The 18,169-nt window shown below is 40.2% G+C and overlaps 1 protein-coding gene across 1 annotated transcript in view; it reads left to right on the top strand.

Moving 5' to 3' along the window:
* LOC114651167 (uncharacterized) overlaps positions 1-18,169 on the top strand; it is a 42,429-nt gene that overhangs the window by 19,031 nt on the left and 5,229 nt on the right. Inside the window, exons 3-4 of the mRNA XM_028801125.2 lie at positions 7,327-7,614; positions 10,709-10,834. Coding sequence (XP_028656958.2) covers positions 7,327-7,614; positions 10,709-10,834 — 414 coding nt within the window. The remainder of the gene's footprint in view (positions 1-7,326; positions 7,615-10,708; positions 10,835-18,169) is intronic.

Genomic DNA, 18,169 nt, shown 5'->3' with positions numbered 1-18,169 from the left:
ATAGATAGATAGATAGATAGATAGATACTTTATTAATCCCAAGGGGAAATTCACATACTCCAGCAGCAGCATACTGATACAAAAAACAATATTAAATTAAAGATTGATAATAATGCAGGTAAAAACAGACAATAACTTTGTATAATGTTAATGTTTACCCCCCCTGGGTGGAATTGAAGAGTCGCATAGTTTGGGGGAGGAACGATCTACTCAGTCTGTCAGTGGAGCAGGACAGTGACAGCAGTCTGTCACTGAAGCTGCTCTTCTGTCTGGAGATGACACTGTTTAGTGGATGCAGTGGATTCTCCATAATTGATAGGAGCCTGCTCAGCGCCCGTCGCTCTGCCACAGATGTCAAACTGTCCAGTTCCATGCCAACAATAGAGCCTGCCTTCCTCACCAGTTTGTCCAGGCGTGAAGCTTCCCTCTTCTTAATGCCGCCTCCCCAGCACACCACCGTGTAGAAGAGGGCACTCGCCACAACTGTCTGATAGAACATCTGCAGCTTCTTATTGTAGATGTTGAAGGACGCCAGCCTTCTAAGGAAGTATAACTGGCTCTGTCCTTTCTTACACAGAGCATCAGTATTGGCAGTCCAGTCTAATTTATCATCCAGCTGCACTCCCAGATATTTATAGGTCTGCACCATCTGCACACAGTCACCTCTGATGATCACGGGGTCCATGAGGGGTCTGGGCCTCCTAAAATCCACCACCAGCTCCTTGGTTTTGCTGGTGTTCAGTTGTAGGTGGTTTGAGTCGCACCATTTAACAAAGTCCTTGATTAGGTCCCTATACTCCTCCTCCTGCCCACTCCTGATGCAGCCCACAATAGCAGTGTTGTCAGCGAACTTTTGCACGTGGCAGGACTCCGAGTTGTATTGGAAGTCCGATGTATATAGGCAGAACAGGACCGGAGAAAGTAAAGTCCCCTGCGGCACTCCTGTGTTGCTGACCACAATGTCAGAAGTGCAGTTCCCAAGACGCACATACTGAGGTCTGTCTTTAAGATAGTCCACAATCCATGCCACCAGGTATGAATCTACTTCCATCTCTGTCAGCTTGTCTCTAAGGAGCAGAGGTTGGATTGTGTTGAAGGCGCTGGAGAAGTCTAGAAACATAATTCTTTCAGCACCACTGCCTCTGTCCAAGTGGGAGAGGGATCGGTGTAGCATATAGATGATGGCATCCTCCGCTCCCACCTTCTCCTGATATGCAAACTGCAGAGGGTCGAGGGTGTGCTGAACCTGTGGCCTCAGGTGGTGAAGCAGCAGCCTCTCCATGGTCTTCATCACATGTGATGTCAGAGCAACAGGCCGGAAGTCATTCAGCTCACTAGGACGTGATACCTTTGGGACTGGGGTGATGCAAGATGTTTTCCAAAGCCTCGGGACTCTCCCCTGTTCCAGGCTCAGGTTGAAGATGCGCTGTAAAGGACCCCCCAGCTCCGATACACAGACCTTCAGCAGTCGTGGCGATACTCCATCTGGACCCGCTGCTTTGCTGGCACGAAGTCTCCTCAGCTCTGTGCTCACCTGCGCTGTTGTAATTGTGGGTGGGGATGTCTCTCCTATGCTGGTATCAGCAGAAGGATGTGTGGAGGGTGCAGTACTCCGAGGTGAGAGTGAGAGTGGGTTAGAGGTGGTCAAACCTGTTAAAAAAGTTGTTCATTTGGTTTGGCTCTCTTCACATCTCTTCTCGATGGTAGGCACCCCGCTTCGAGCTGCAGCCAGTGATGATCTTCATCCCATCCCACACTTCCTTCATGCTGTTATTCTGCAACTTCTGCTCCAGCTTTCTCCTGTACTGTTCCTTCGCCGCCCTGAGCTGGACTCTAAGTTCCTTCTGCACGCGCTTGAGCTCGTGGTGATCACCGCCTTTAAAAGCCCTTTTCTTCTGGTTCAAAAGGCCCTTGATGTCACTTGTAATCCATGGCTTGTTGTTAGCATAGCAGCATACAGTTCTTACTGGAACTACAATGTCCATACAGAAGTTGATGTAGTCAGTAGTGCAGTCAACAACCTCCTCAATGTTCTCACTATGTGATCCCTGCAGGATATCCCAGTCTGTAGTTCTAAACCATTCTCTCAGAGCCTTCTCTGCCTCAGGGGACCACTTCCTGAATGATCGTGTGGCTACAGGTAGGACTCTCAGTTTTGGTTTGTAGTGAGGCTGAAGCAGAACCAGGTTATGATCTGCTTTCCCAAACGCAGGCAGCGGGGTGGCGCTGTATGCGTCTTTAACGTTTGCATACAGTAATCAATAGTCTTATTTCCCCGGGTGTTACAGTCCACATACTGGGAGAAGGTAGGTAATGTTTTATCCAGCGTCACATGGTTAAAGTCTCCAGCGATTAGCACAAGCGCCTCAGGGTGCTGCGTTTGTAACTTAGCAACAGCAGAATGGATGATGTCACTTGCTGTCTCCACGTCCGCCCGAGGAGAGATGTAAACAATAACAACAATGACGTGTCCAAACTCTCTGGGCAAGTAATAGGAACGCAAACTTATGGCCAAAAGCTCGATGTTCCTGAAGCAAGTGGAGACTTTGACGTTAACATGTCCAGAGTTACACCACCATGTATTAACATAAAGAGCGAGTCCTCCTCCTTTGTGCTTCCTACAGGTACTTGCATCTCTGTCCGCTCTAATCGGGTAGCTCCACGTTAGCATCTGGGATGGTGGTAGTTCGCCACGTTTCGCAAAAACACAACAAACTGCATTCTCTGTAGGTTCTGACGTTTTTCACCAGTGCAGCCAGTTCGTCGATCTTATTTGAGATGAGTTCAATTTCCCAGAATCACAGAAAGGCACCGTAGGCTTAAAACGCACTTTCTCACAAGCCGCTTCATTTTTAGCTTAGTGCCGGCTCTGCTGCCACGATACCACCTTCTTACCTCGTCGGGTAAATAAGGAACCACACCGGCACTGGTATTTGTTGTCAGCGCTCGAAGTTGAGTACTTGAATAGACAAGTCTCGGCGTGTAAAAATCCATGCCCACTTTGTAAAAGTAAGTGTGTCCAGGGAACAAATCCACATAAAATAAAGTGATAGGAGTGATCAATAAAAAAGAGAAAAATAAAAGTAGAAAAATAAAGTCGTACATGGAGCTGCTGAAAAGGCTGCTACTCTCGGCGGCGACTGAGTCATACATGAGTCATACTATTAAATCAACACTAAATTTATACTCACTTTTGTAATTTTTTTTAAAAGTACAAAGAAGAAATTTTACAGTTTGTGATATGGTTGTGTATTGCAGGGCACTGAGAATCGTGTTGTATTTTGTTGATGCTGTATACTGTATTATTTTGAGTCACAGCTGGTTACATAATTCAAAGACGTCCTGGTTATGTTGTGTGATCATGAAGGATGCTATTGAGCCAAATAGACAGAATAGACTCCAGGGCAGACTAGTTAAAGGGCTGGAAGGTAGTTTAGATGATATAATAAATCTCTTCTTCTTAGTATGCTTTGCACCACTTTCCAAAAATACAGGCCTCTTCTTCTACCTCACCAGGCGAGTCCTTATTTCCACTCCACTCCTGACTCCAAGCTCATCTGACTGAGGAGTTGAAGGCCCTTTTAAAGTTATTCCTGGAAGCAGATCCAGCATCACTCCAGCCTACTGGCAACACTGCAAAGAATACTTTTGCAAAATGCTAGAAAAAAACTGAAAGGGGAGTTTTGCTTTTATTTGTTTTGCTTTTATTTAGCAAAAAAAAAAAATCTGAAAATGGGATAAGCTAAATTTACTTTTTTTTTTAAATATGCTAAATAATCTCATACGCAAATCTTCTTATAAGTAAATAAATCTTACAATAAGGAATGATTTAATGATTTGATGTAAAAACTTTTCACTTGATTAGATAGGTTCACCATCATTCCCAAAGAGACTCCAGGAAACACTACACTTTTGAGAGCTCAATACAGAAGGCTTATATACTGCAGTAGGAACGTGCTGCTGCCCACTAGCGGATACAAGGGATTATAGCACCTTCGGAGCTTGCTTCACCAAACAACGCCTGCCTGTACATCTTTTTGCCACTTGGATGTGCACTGAAGTACATTTCCTTCTCTCTGTCTGTGTCTTCTTAAAGTTGATTGGTAATTCCAGGTGGGCCCCACGATGGACTGCCACCCTGTCTAGTGCTGCCAGGACTATTGAACAGGACTAAGCTTTATTCTATATATTCCATTTCAGCCGTGGAATATTGTCAATAAAATTGTTCACATGATTTTCTTTTGACTACAAATGTAATAATTGTTTATTTAAAGTTGCATATCAGCCTCATTGTAGCATCATCACTGCAGAGTCCTTGGTCCAAACTCTGGCTTGGTCAATATCTGTATGTAGTTTGCCTGTTTTCTCGTGTCCACATTGATTTTTTTCCCAGGTACTCTGGCTTTATTCTACATCCACGATGCCAAAGTTAGTTTGGTTATCATCTGTGAATTAGCACTGTGTGGGTGTGCCCTGTGATAGACTGGCGTCTTCAGTGCCTTGTGTTGGTTTTGTTTTGGTTCAGATGTACTGTATGTTAAACTCTGACCCATGGCCCCCACTTCAGTGACTTGTAAAGACAATCATTAAAAATAAGCAGCCTTTTGTCAAAAAAATAATTTATCATAAAGGTGAGCATTTCAATTTCTATAATTTCCACTATGCATGATCATGAAGTGAGTGCATACAAATACATTTACAAAGAGTTACATCAAATTTCTTACTTTACAGACTAAGTGTAGAAACAAAATAGTTCATTAAGCTTTCAGGTCAATTAAAGGCATATATTGAATGGAAGTAAAAGCACCAGAAACATGCAGTCCTTCAAGTCAAAAGCTGAGAAAAATGTGCCTTTAAAGGTTGGTAATCAGGTCAGCATTTAGTTAGTCTGAAGTATTTAGTACTAAAAAGACATTGACTCAAAGTGTGTTATGTCTTCCCCCAGAAATAATGTGCAGATTCTCAGTGCTACTAAAGGTGTGAATGTGTTTCATATTTCACCATTGGAATAAACAATTAGCAAAACTTTCCAGGTGGTCCTTTTTCTCTAAATTCCCACTTCATCTGTTATTTCATGCTGGGACAGCATTTAATGTAATGTGTGGAATTAGATGCAGCTGCTTTTATTTCTCTTTTTGTTGCCTCTTCAGCACAAAATACAAATCAGTAGCCAACAACACTATTGCACAGTCCCTGTTCCCTCTTTTCTTTCTTTCTTCTCTTTCATTCTTTTCTTCTGCAGCCTACACTCCTCTCCACAAGCTTTGTCCTCCTCCTCCCGAATCTAGCTCTCTGAACGGAGTGAGGTGGCCTCCTTTATACTGTACCCGGAAGCATTCCAGGTGCCCTCTGACGATCATCCAGCAGCACTTCCTGGTGTGGCAGAAGTGCTGCATGGGCACTCGGAAGTACTCCCAGTGTACCAGGATCCTCTCTTGGCTGCACTTCCGAGTGTGGTGGAAGTGGTGCGGTCCAGGGCTCCGGAACTGACCAGGTGCCCCCTGGCGGCGGCTATAAGCCCCAGCAGGGTTGAGTTTCCAAATTTCAAGCCAGTGACCCCAATGTAAGCCAGGGGGTTTGCCCTCTCGTGCCCTGGGGAAGGTAGTCCCTCTCCCATTGTCCGTCCATAATACGGGTGTCCTTGCCGGGCAAGGGCCCCAGCCATTTGCCGCAAATGGAAGGGAATCCTGTAAAGTAATGAAATGAATACCATCCTGCTAGGACATCACAGGTAAGGCTAAAATTGACCTTAAATTTAGCCAAGAAAGCAAATCTATCCATTCATCCATTCATTCTGTGGGGGCAACAATTTAAGAAATGATGCCCAGAGACATCCCTTTTCCTCACCACCTCCCCCAATTCTTCCAGGGGGATAATTAAGTGGCACCTGTCCAGCCAAGAGATTTAATCTCAGTAGCTTGTTCTGGGTCTGCCCCAAGGTCTTCTCCTGGTTGGACAAGCCTAAACCACCTCACCAAGGAGGCATCTAGGAGACATTGTTATCAGATGCCTGAACCACCTCAGCTGGCTCCTTTCGATGCAGTAGAGCAGTGGTTGTATTTTGAGATGCTCCGGAATGTCTACGGTTCTCAAACTATCTCTAAGGATGAGCCTAGACACCCTGCGAAGGAAACTAATTTCTGCATCTTATATCCACAAACTAGTTTTCCTAGTCACTTCCCAAAGCTCATAACCATAAGTTAGGGTAAGAATGTATATCTACCGGTAAATCAAGAGCTTTAGTTCCCTTTACACTATGAAGACTGGTACAGCATCTGCATAGCTGTGGGCATTGCTCCAATCCATCCGTCTATCTCTCACTCGTTTCTTCCCCTCACCCATTATCAAAATCCTGAGGTACTAAAATTCCTCCACTAGCAGCAGCTTCTCATCTCCAACCTGGTGAGGGCACTCCACCTGCTTGGAGCCATAACCTTAGATTCTGAGGTGCTGATCCTCATCTCTGCCACTTCACATTCAAATGCAAACTGCCCCCATGCATGTCCAAGGTAACAACCTGATGAAGCCAACAGGACCAAATCATACACAAAAGGCAGAGATGCGATCCTGGGGCCACTGAACTGGACTTCCTCCAGTCCTTTGCTGTGCCTAGAAATTGTGTCATAAAAATTATGAACTGAATCAGTGACAAAGGGCAGCCATGGCAGAGTCCCATACCCACCACGAATGAGTCTGACTTACTGCTGGCAATGTAAGCTTTTGCCCCAGTTACACAGGGAGTAGCCCACAGCAGCAGGCCCAGTACCCCATACCTCAAAGCACCCCCCACAAGACACTCTGAGTGTCACAAATGTATGGCTTTTCCAAGTCCATAAAACACATGTAGGCTGGTTGGGCATACTCCCATGAACCTTCCAGAATCGTTGTGAGGGTAAACAGCTGTTCCAGAGTTCCACACCCAGGACAAAATGCTGCATTGTTACTCCAGAATCAGATGCTCTATCAACAGACAAATTCTCCTTTCCAGAACCCTGGCTAACCCTTTCTTAAAGGGTTCTTGGGGACCACCACCCCAGTTTGCCAAACCAGAGGCACTGTCTCTGAACAACACACAATGTTGAACAGGCGTGTAAGCCAGGATAGCCCAACAATATCTAAAGCCTTTAAGAACTCAGGGTGAATATCATCCACCTCCAGAGCCTTGACACAAAAGAGCTTTTCAACCACCTCAGCAATGAAAGAGAAATTTCTACTTTTTTTGTACTTTTTTAAAATTATCCATTTTAATAAAGTGCATTAAAAAAAAGACTTTTTCAGTTGAAACAATAAAGTGACTATCACCTTTCTGTTTACTTTGACTTTTAGTTACAGCCTCACCTGATACACATCTGCACAGAGGGTCCCTGCTGACACTGACCTGCTGTCTGACCAGCTATGACCCCTGCGCATCTTTAAGACATAACCAGCATTCATGGACTGATGACCAGGGAGCTCCTCTAACAGGAGACAGATACAGGATCTCAGCTCAAGCTCAGTGCTGCCTGCAACTGTCTACAGAACTACTTAACTCTGATCAGAAGAGAAGCTGGAGATGTGACGTCACTGTAAATGGGAAGACTGAAGGATCAGCGAGCTACCTGTCCACACTGGAAGGTATCTGTAGACCTACACTATAAGATGTCTTATATATAAATATTTAATACTTAAGAAACGTAAATGTTTGGGCTTGGTAGAGTTCTGTCTTATCACAGAAATTTCTTCAAAGTCTGTACATATAAACTGAAATTGCTTGACTTATTTCTACACAATTCGGGCAATATGTGGTTTACTAAAATTTTTGAAAGGAGAAGAGACCATTCAGATCATCAGATTAGTTTGGTTAACAAATACCTGAAATGGAGGCACATACGTAATCAAAGAATGAGTAAAGTGTGTCAGTCTTTATTCAACTCAAATACATGGGAGATCTAAGCAATTAAATCTCAAAACTATAAAGCTCTTTAATTTTATTCATGAGAAAAATATCTTCTCCCTAATTAAACTAAGGCAGAAGTGAAGCCTATCTAATAGTCAAAGTAACTTTTAATGAAGCAGATCAGTGAACATAAAGACTAGTCTGATGAAATTACAACTTGCAAGGTCGGATTAAATTCACAGCAAAGTTAAGTGAGTAATCTTATGATTCAGTGAGTCTCTAGAAAAATATGGGAGACAAAACTAATTTATAGCCACATTTTCATAATGGAACACAAAACTAATTAAACACGAAATTTTCTATATGTTTTTCTAAAATTTACCAGAGCAGAGTGGTGGCTCTGAGGTTAGGGATCTGCGTCGGCAATTGGAAGGTTGCCAGTTTGAATCCCACAAATGCCAGAAGTGATTCCACTCTGTTGGGCCCTTGTGCCAGGCCCTTAACCTGTAATTGCTCTGTCTTGGGTATGACGTTAACCTGCAAGCAGGTCCTCCAACTTGCAGTGTAACCTTGGGCGCTGGCGGCAGGATTGACCCTCCAGACACTGTAAAAAGCCTCACACCGTTTCACTCCATTCAAACTAGTTTGGTGCTGAAGTGTCATCCATTACATGGCTGTGCTCGGGTCCTAAATTAGGATCCTGAGGTGGTTTGTTGTGCGGTGGGTGCAGCAACACACTGTATTAGTGCATGTTCACAACTTTTCTCTCTTGTCTAATTTAAATGCATGATTCAATAGTTGCTTTCTGCTACTGTGTTTTCCCCCATAGGTCCGGCCTTTAATCTTAAATGTATGATGTATTGCTTCAATTAGTTGTGAATTTTGAAGATCTGGATTACGTTTCCACACTGCTTTCTCTGTTTCAAATTATGGAGGTGAAGTTCCTAGTCAGATTAGGGCATGCCTCTTAATCCAGAGATGTACTTGGATGCCTAAATACAAAGTTGTGATGAACAGTTGTTTAATTAATATACTATAGCATAAATAAAATGAAGAAAAACAAATCTTATGTCACCTTCCCACAGTAGATGGAATGGCTTGTTTAACTGTTCATTCTTCAAATTATAGCCCTTCATCAGTGAATTTGTATCTCAGTAATTTCATGCAGTGCTGACTCCCAGCCAATGATCTGCACTTTTCAAGGTTTTTACTCCACTTTGGGTTATTGGAAGTGATGTGACTGAACTTGTGATCCTTCTTAAACTTGCTCTAAACTGCAATATCTGTTGAAGGTCCCTGAATTATCCACACTGACAGGAGGCTGGGTTGGCTTCATTCAATCCATTTACAACAGTATCATGTGTGTTGCCTCTCCAGATAATAATTCCATAATACTATATAATGGATATGATAGCCTGACTGGTCCCATTAATGTTCTTAAATTTGGCTTTAATTTGGTTTTCACATATTTGTTTTTACAACAGTAATTACATCTGTCCATCAAGTATCAGTAATCCAAAATAAAATGAATTTTATTATTATTTACGAGTCAAGTAAAATGACACCTTTTATTGGCTAACTAAAAAAAGATTACAATATGCAAGCTTACGAGGCAACTCAGGCCCCTTCTTCAGGTAAGATGTAATTATTATTTACAGAAATCTTTTAAACAAAACAGGCACAGTCATTGTCATAAAACAGATCCAGGTCAAAGGCAAGGCAGCTGTTATTTTATTTATGACATCAAACCACTTAAAAACACACAATACAGTCAAAGATACACTCATATGAGCAATACAGCAGTGCAACCATTGTGGTTCAAAGAGAGGATTTAAATAAAGAAGAAAACTAACATGAAAAAATCCATCAAATTAAAAAGAAATCAAACAACCTCCTTCCCTTACCCACATCTCAGAGTGATGTATAACAAAAAGAACGCCAAATGTAATCCCTCAATATACAGGGTATCATTATTTGAAAATAACATTAATAAATGCATGGTAAAATAAAAAAAAATCTTGATTTTTTTTTTGGGAAAAGGAATATATTTTTTTCCGATTTAGATTATTTAAAGATATTTATTTTCCATTAAGGGCGGCACGGTGGCGCAGTGGGTAGCGCTGCTGCCTCGCAGTTGAGAGACCTGGGGGCCCGGGTTCGCTTCCCGGGTCCTCCCTGCGTGGAGTTTGCATGTTCTCCCCGTGTCTGTGTGGGTTTCCTCAGGGCGCTCCGGTTTCCTCCCACAGTCCAAAGCCATGCAGGTTAGGTGGATTGGCGATTCTAAATTGGCCCTAGTGTGTGCTTGGTGTGTTTGTGTGTGTCCTGCGGTGGGTTGCACCCTGCCCGAGATTGGTTCCTGCCTTGTGCCCTGTGTTGGCTGGGATTGGCTCCAGCAGACCCCCGTGACCCTGTGTTCGGATTCAGCAGGTTGGAAAATGGATGGATGGATGGATTTTCCATTAAGTTATGAGCACTGAGGCTCAGGGAAAGCCCCCACATCTCATGTGAAGCAGTGAGGCTTAAAGTGCTCCCCTCATCAGAGTTCCACAAAAACAGACACATTAATTAATATTTAATTTTTGAGAACAGAAATATTTTGTGCAGTTTTAGGCTAAACAAATCAGTTAGAACTTGGCATGTTAAGTAAGGTGTGTGATGGCACAGACAACAGACAGGTGGGTGTGATAATACTTGAAATCTGTATAAATGAATGAAGATTTCCATGATGATATGAAAAGTACAATATCCAAGTGTGTATTCAAAATGTGCTACCAAGTATATGACTGAACAAACCAAAACTACTAAAGTTAACATCTTTGTTTAAATCAGCAGATGGAGTAGTGGCAACAACAAAGCAAACCACAGTGGCGAGATTGACAAAACCTACTCATCAAATTACAGACAGCAAAGGGTCTATTAATAAAGGTGATCCAAGAAGCCCACCAACACCAGTCTCAGGTAAAGCTAATAATATTGAGTATTCAACAAAAATAAAGTAAAAAAAAATATTGGAGTCTTAAAATGTTTCATTATTATTATGCTAACAACACAGCAGTTTTCCTCCAAATGACAACAAATTGACCTGGAAGAGCATGGGTTAAATGTATTTTGAACTCTGAAAAAACTTTTATCTAAAATGTTTATGACTTCAGTGGAGAGGCAGAGCAGGTTACTACAAATTCTTTTTTTAGGTGTGAAGCTATAACCTCCTCTACTGTTAGGGTCCCTAGAATTTTTCTCTATGCCAGCATTATGAGAGGCGGTTTAGGATTCTTCCAATTAAGTGTGAGTGTTTGTGTGAGTGATAGGATACCACTTATGTAATGTGCTCTCCTCTGGTGTTACTCCAAATTCTGTTTCAAAAGGGTGGGAGGAATTATAAATCTGGTACAATCTCAGAGGCACACAAAAATTTTAATATGGAGTGCTTCCAAGAACACACGATTTAGTAGGACAGACACCTGTTGACAGCATCCACAGGCTGGACCATGTCCTGGATACATTTTCAAAAGTATTGAATGTGATATCTGTGCCCCATGTACAATTTTCATGTGAAATATATGTAGTATACTTTACATAAATTGAAGATGAATGTATGCTACGATTAGAAGAATTGAATTGCCTATCTGAATTTCTAATCGTAAGATCCATTTCTGTATTCCGCATAATTTGTTGATAAAACTTAAAAATACTACCCATATATTAATCAAAACTGGCCAGTATTGCTTGTGGAATAAATTGTGGTGGATGGTGAGGAAAATTAGGCATATTATTTTTTATTTTTTATAAAATGTGTTACTTGAATACAACAAAAATATTGTGTTGCTGGAAATTTTGATTTATTAAATAGCAGTTTAAAACATTACAACATTAGAAAAGTCTAGTCAAGAGCAGGTAATTCAGTCCAACAAAGCTTGCCAGTCTTAACCACTTAATTCTTCCAAAATTACATCAAGTCTGGTTTTGAAGACCCCTAAAGGCCTACTGTCTACCAAACTATTTGTCAACTTATTTCATATACCTATGGTTCTCTGTGTGAAGAAAAACTTCCTAATATTTGTGCAAAATTTACCCTTAACAAGTTTCCAATTGTGTCCACGTGTTCTTGTTGAAATCAATTTAAAGTAAAAGTTTCAGTCCTCTGTATAAATTCCCTTCATAACTTTTAACACTTCAATCATGTCTCCTCTTAATCTCCCTTTGCTTAAACTGAAAAGGCTCAGCTCTTTTAATCTTTCCTCATAACTTATTCCCAGGAACTGTGGGAGCAACCTAGTTGCTCTTCTCTGGACCTTTTCTAGCGCTGCTATGTCGTTTTTATAGCCAGCAAAACAAAAACTGCACACCGGACTCCAGATGAGGCCTCACCACTGTGTTACAAATCTTTAGCATAATCCCCTTGGACTTGTACTGTGCATATTGTGCTATATAACCTCACATTCTGTTAGCCTTCTTAAAGGTTTCTGAACACTGCCTGACAGTTGATAGTGTTGAGTCCACTATGACTCCTAAATCCTTTTCATAAGGTGTAACCCTGAATTTTCAGACCTCCCATTGTGTATTCAAACCTAACATCTTATTTCCTATGTGACATAATTTACATTTACTTACATTAAATTTTATCTGCCAATTCTACACCCATCTACACATTACTCCCTGCACTCTCATTTTTGATATCCAACCTATCATGTGGTACCTTATCAGATGCTTTTTAAAAGTCAAGATGAAAAATATTGCATGTACCACTTTGATTGTATCCTCTTGTTGCTTCCTTATAGAATTCCAGCATGTTAGTAAAACATCACCTCTCTCATCTGAACACGTGTTGACTGTTCCATGAAATTTGTGTTTTTGTTATGTCTTGCTCAGTCTTCTACTACAGTAGAATGCTGATAAACTGATGGCAGTTAGAATTAACAGGACCATTTCCATAGCTAGTCAAGCAGGTGTGGTTTCATTAACTTCTTCTCAAATCCAAAGTTTCAGTGTAAGTAAGTTTGCAGCTGAGTAATAGAACAGCAAGCCACCCCATTCTTGAGGTCTCTATAAAGCAGGGGTACTCAATCACGGTCCTGGAGGTCTGCAGTGGCTGCAGGTTTTTGCTCCAACCCAATTGCTTAATAAGAAGCACTTACTGCTCAAGTAACAATTCTGCTTCACTTTAGTTGTCTCGCTCGTTAAGATTTTGAACCCTTATTGCTTATTTTAGTCTTAAACAGCTGTAGTCTTGGTTTTTAATTGCTCCTTATTAGCAGTAACATGCAAATGACAAAAGAGACCAGCATTTCTCCATTTAGCTTGTTACCATTTACACCTCTGTATTTATCGTGCATGAATTGGTTTAATTAAATATTTGGAAGGAAAGTGAAGAGAAAAAAGTGAAGGACTAAGAATCACTCATCCATTTTAGCGTTCAGATCATTCGGATGATATCCTTAGAAAGAGGAAGAAAATCCAGGATATGAGAATGACCTGACATAGCAGAGTAAAAGCACTAACAAGCCATGAAATGTAATTATTGGCAAGAATTGCTTTCTAATTAAGCAACCGGGTTAGAACAAAAACCTGCAGCCACTGCGGACCTCCAGGACCGTGATTGAGTACCCCTGCTATAAAGTCTTCTTTTTATATATGGCTGTTCTGAATTTCAAATAAACTAAGGTCAAAGTATGTCTTATATATGTGCAAATATATATGGGGTGGAGTGGTGGCTCTGAGGCTAAGGATCTGCGCTGGTATCCCAAAAGTTGCCGGTTCAAATCCCCGTCACTGCCAAAAGAGATCCTGCTCTGCTGGGCCCTTGAGCAAGGCCCTTAACCTGTAATTGCTCCAGGGGCGCTGTACAATGGCTGACCCTGTGCTCTGACCCCAAGGGGTATGCGAAAACTACCAAATTCCTAATACAAGAAATTGTATAAGGCAAAATAAATATTTAAGAGGGAGGAGGAGGAGGAGAAGGACAGCATGCACTGATAGCTCATTGCCGCACCCACCACACAGCAAACCACCTGGATTGGGACCCAAGTGCAGAGGGTGACACCTCAGAACCACACTGGCTTTTTTACGGTGGCTGGAGTGCGGATGTTCTGAAATAGATATAGGATTAATGTTGAAAATATTAATTTTTCCAGCTATAGTGAAATGCAGAGATGTCCATATTTTAACATCTTGTTTAACAGTTTTTAACAATTGCCAAAATTAAGTTAAATAAACTTTTAAGTTTTCTTATGACAGTTACTTGTAAATATTTAAACTGTTCTGACACAATCAACCAAGTATTCCTCATTGCAGCTGTTGGAATTGGCAAAGGCTAAATGTGGGAGTATTTAAACATTTAATCCCCTCCATATTTCACAGACATCACAGTTTTCGTTTCCCCCTACATTATTACATTTGTGTGTTGTGTTCATGTTTTATGTTACCATTTTTGTTCATTTAGACAGTCATATGGGTGGCACCCCCTATGATGGTGGGCACTACTGCACAACCTCAAGGCTGTTACTTGAATTGCAGAGACATGTGACTGTTGATGTAAAGGAGGAAAGTCCAAATCATACAAACGTATGTGGAAAGACTTTTTGTTCAACATTTTTTCTATTATGTGAGTACAAATCCATACAGAAAGCCACATGAATGCATGGGTAAAGCAGAGTGGTAAAGAATTTTTATATTCTTCTGGATATATATATATTTTAAAATATTTTATATTGTTAACTAATTGCAAAACATAATTTTTGCATCAGTCCAAAACTTCATCATGCTAACCTGCATGCCACATTGCAGTATGTGGACCTGTATTTGTATTCAAGTGACAATACCGGAATTCACATGTGAGAATTATAAGTTAATTTTAAAATAGTTTCCTTGTATATAAGTCAAAGGATATTTATTGATAACATTTTCATTACTTCTGTTTTATTAATTTTTTAGAATTCATTTGTTATTAAATGTAAACTTGGTGAGCATTGAAGGCCACTATGACTTTTGTTACTGTCCATCAATGGTGCTAAATAAAGTATAAGAGCATAGGCATATTGGCCTACATCTGAATCAGGCACATGAACACTGCAGTTCTCTAGTAATGACACAAATTTCAATCTGCCAAATGAAGAGTCACGGCTAACGCACATCTCTTCAGTGGTTCCAGAAAAAAATTACAAAGATAGCATGGTTACATCCAGACCCAATGGAGTTTTCTTGCATGGTAAGAAACAAACAAATGGAACAATGCCAGTTAATTGCATAAGTAATAATATGATAATAATAATATGGTTCAAACACAATGACATGAAGTTTGGGGTATGTTCCAACGCTGACCATTTTTGCATGTTCCCACTTTACCAACCATTTCTTCTGCTCTTCTGCAAACCACTTGTCAATAGTAATGTGCATCTGCACAATTTCTGCCAAAATACCACTGACATTGACCATACATGGGCAAAAATTTTAAGTGTTTACATTTAAAAAGAAGTAACCTAATTCTCTGTGCAAACTAAGAATTAACATTAAGCTGATAAACTTCACACATTTACTTCAATGTAAGGTTCGAGATGGACTTTATTTCATGTATGGAGGTTGCAGCAGTCAGTTTTTCTTTGGATCAATACACTGTTTATTTTCAAATGTCTATATAGTGAAATTGACACATTTTTATCTTTGTTTTTTCCATGATGAGTTCACACAACTTGTTTTAGTCTAATTTCTTGGTATATTGTACATATTGAATATTTTTGTTTTTATCTTACTTCGCAGAAAAGCTTTGTGGGGCCACAATGTAACCTTGCTATCTCTACATGGTTTTTGGGACCGCTGAAGGGGCAGGTGCTACCTGTGACTCTAAACATGGCAATACTGTCTTTTGTGTAATTACTGGAGGACATCAGTGTTCAAGTAGCTGGCCTATACAGTATGTAAGCCAATCTGCTTCAGCACCTTTCTTTTATCAACTACTGTTATAAGACAGTAACAACAGTAGTAGTTGCTTATCACACTCATCAATGTTACATTTAAGAAGAATTCTGAAAAATCAATTAAAAAGGAGCAATGACAAGATTATCAATAACTGTTCCTGTACAAAGAAATTTAATTGAAAATTAACCTGTGATTCTCACTGTGGAAGTCTGTGCTATGTCACTTGAAAACAAACACATGTACACAAACTACAATGTTGCACATAGTTTAACGGGATGAATCTGAGGTACAGAGTACAGTTTTACTCATGGTTGGGTTGTCTTCCGTCTAGCTCTGAGAGACTGTATATTAGTTTTGGTTTTTGATACTGAGAGATGTTAATACATATATGTAACTAGATTAAAATTGTTTATATACCTTTTCATCTTCTTAGGATGTGTGATATTAAGAAAATACAGTATGTACTAGTAGTGGGGGTCTAGTGCCGTTTCTGATTAACTAACATATCCAGCAATCATGAACAAATATTTTTTGCCAAGGTTATGAATATTATAATGCCCCAGAAGTTACTTCCAGTCTTTCTGGTTTTGTTTTTTTTTTATTTTATTCTATTCTTTTTTCATTTTTTTATTTTCTATGAAATTAAAAACAATAAAACTGGACACTAATTTGAGTGTGGAATCCTGTCCCATAAATGTAACAAATCCTTTCCCATAACAAATCCTGTACAACCAACACACCAGGTAAAAGTGATCCCAGTGTGTTCAGGTAGAAATAATCAAAGGAGAGACAACCTCCAGACCCCAACAGCGATTCCTTAGGCCCCAAACAAATGAGTTTCCTGTCCCAAAATGTATTTCATAAATAGCCCAAAATCACACAAGGAGTGCCACAATGGGCTTTAACAGGCTCTGTTACTTGACAACCTCCCAGCCTTGACTTCCTAAGAAAGCAAGAAAAAACTCCCAAAAAAGACCCTTGTAGGGAAAAAAATGGAAGAAATCCTGCCAAAAGCATTTGAAAGAGACCCCCCCCCCCCCCCCCCCCCCACCTTCCAGATAGGTTGGGCATGCAATGGAAGTCATAAAATGGGATAAATACAATAAACAACACAGAACACAAGTAATCTTGTTTACAGAGCTAGATGGACAGTTTATCATTACCACCAAAGAAATACAATACAATATTAAAAACTACAAGGCAAAATGCAGCAATAGATTATACCGCTCTCTAAATACAGAACTATCACATACACAGTTACAGATTTTCACAAATACATCAAAAAAATCTGCTAATTGTAGAAAATGAGTCAGACCAACCAGACACAGAGTCCTGGAGACCTCGGCCAATAAGCCGCCTTCCCCCTACCGGCCATTCCACAGTTGAGTCAGTGCTGGGCCAGACAATCTGATGAAAGGACCCTTTTAGCCCATGATTCCAGTGATGGCAGGAAAACAACTTGGCAGTAACGCAGTGGCGCATGAGGACACGAAGAAGAAAAACAGAATAGACAAGCATTAGTAACAGTTTGTAAATATCGTATTACTTGCATTTTAGAACTAATGACTAACAACAGACGTGCACACCTAACCAGCAGCTCTGGATATGCTAAACTGAAGTACTGAGTCTTCACACTTGGATTTAAAAGCTGGGACAGAAGGGGAATCTCTTGTAGTAGCAGGCACACCATTCCACAGCTTCAGAGCCCTGTAATTAAAAGCTCACCCTCCCACAGTTATTTTATTAATCCTTGGAATCATAAGCACACCGTCATCTTCAGATACTAATGTGCACTCTGGTTTGTAAACAATAGTAAGTTCAGATAAGTAAACTGGACCTTGGCCATTTAAGCCTTTATATGTTAAAAGTAGGATTTTGAATTCTGCCCTAAACTTAACTGGGAGCCAGTGTAAGGACTTAAGAACTGGAATTACGTGTTCATATTTTCTTGTTCTTTTAATAATTCTTGCAGCAGTATTTTGAATTAACTGAAAACTGTATAAAGTACTATTTGAGCAGCCAGTAAAGAACACATTGTAGTAGTCAATCCTACTAGAAATAAATACCTGAATGAATTTCTCAGTATCCTGTATATTTAGAAAATGCCTTAATTTTCCAACATTTTTAGGATGAAAAAAACACATTTTGGATAGTTCTGTAATTTATGCTTTAAATGCCATGCTAGTGTTAAAGATAACACCTACTCTAGATTGCAGGATGATTCACTAAAACTAATGGTGATTCCAATTGAGTTAAATAATGACAAAATATTGTTGTGATCAGCATCATTCCCTCCAATAATTAACATTTCTGTTTATCTTTGTTTAAAGACAAGTAGTTCTCACCCATCCACTCCTTTAACTTACTAACACATCTAATTTA

This window comes from Erpetoichthys calabaricus, chromosome 1 (genome assembly GCF_900747795.2).
Source record: "Erpetoichthys calabaricus chromosome 1, fErpCal1.3, whole genome shotgun sequence".
In the NCBI taxonomy this organism is placed as follows: Eukaryota; Metazoa; Chordata; class Cladistia; order Polypteriformes; family Polypteridae; genus Erpetoichthys; species Erpetoichthys calabaricus.
Note: the sequence above shows the minus strand (reverse complement) of the source record. Positions and strands in the feature narration are given on the sequence as shown.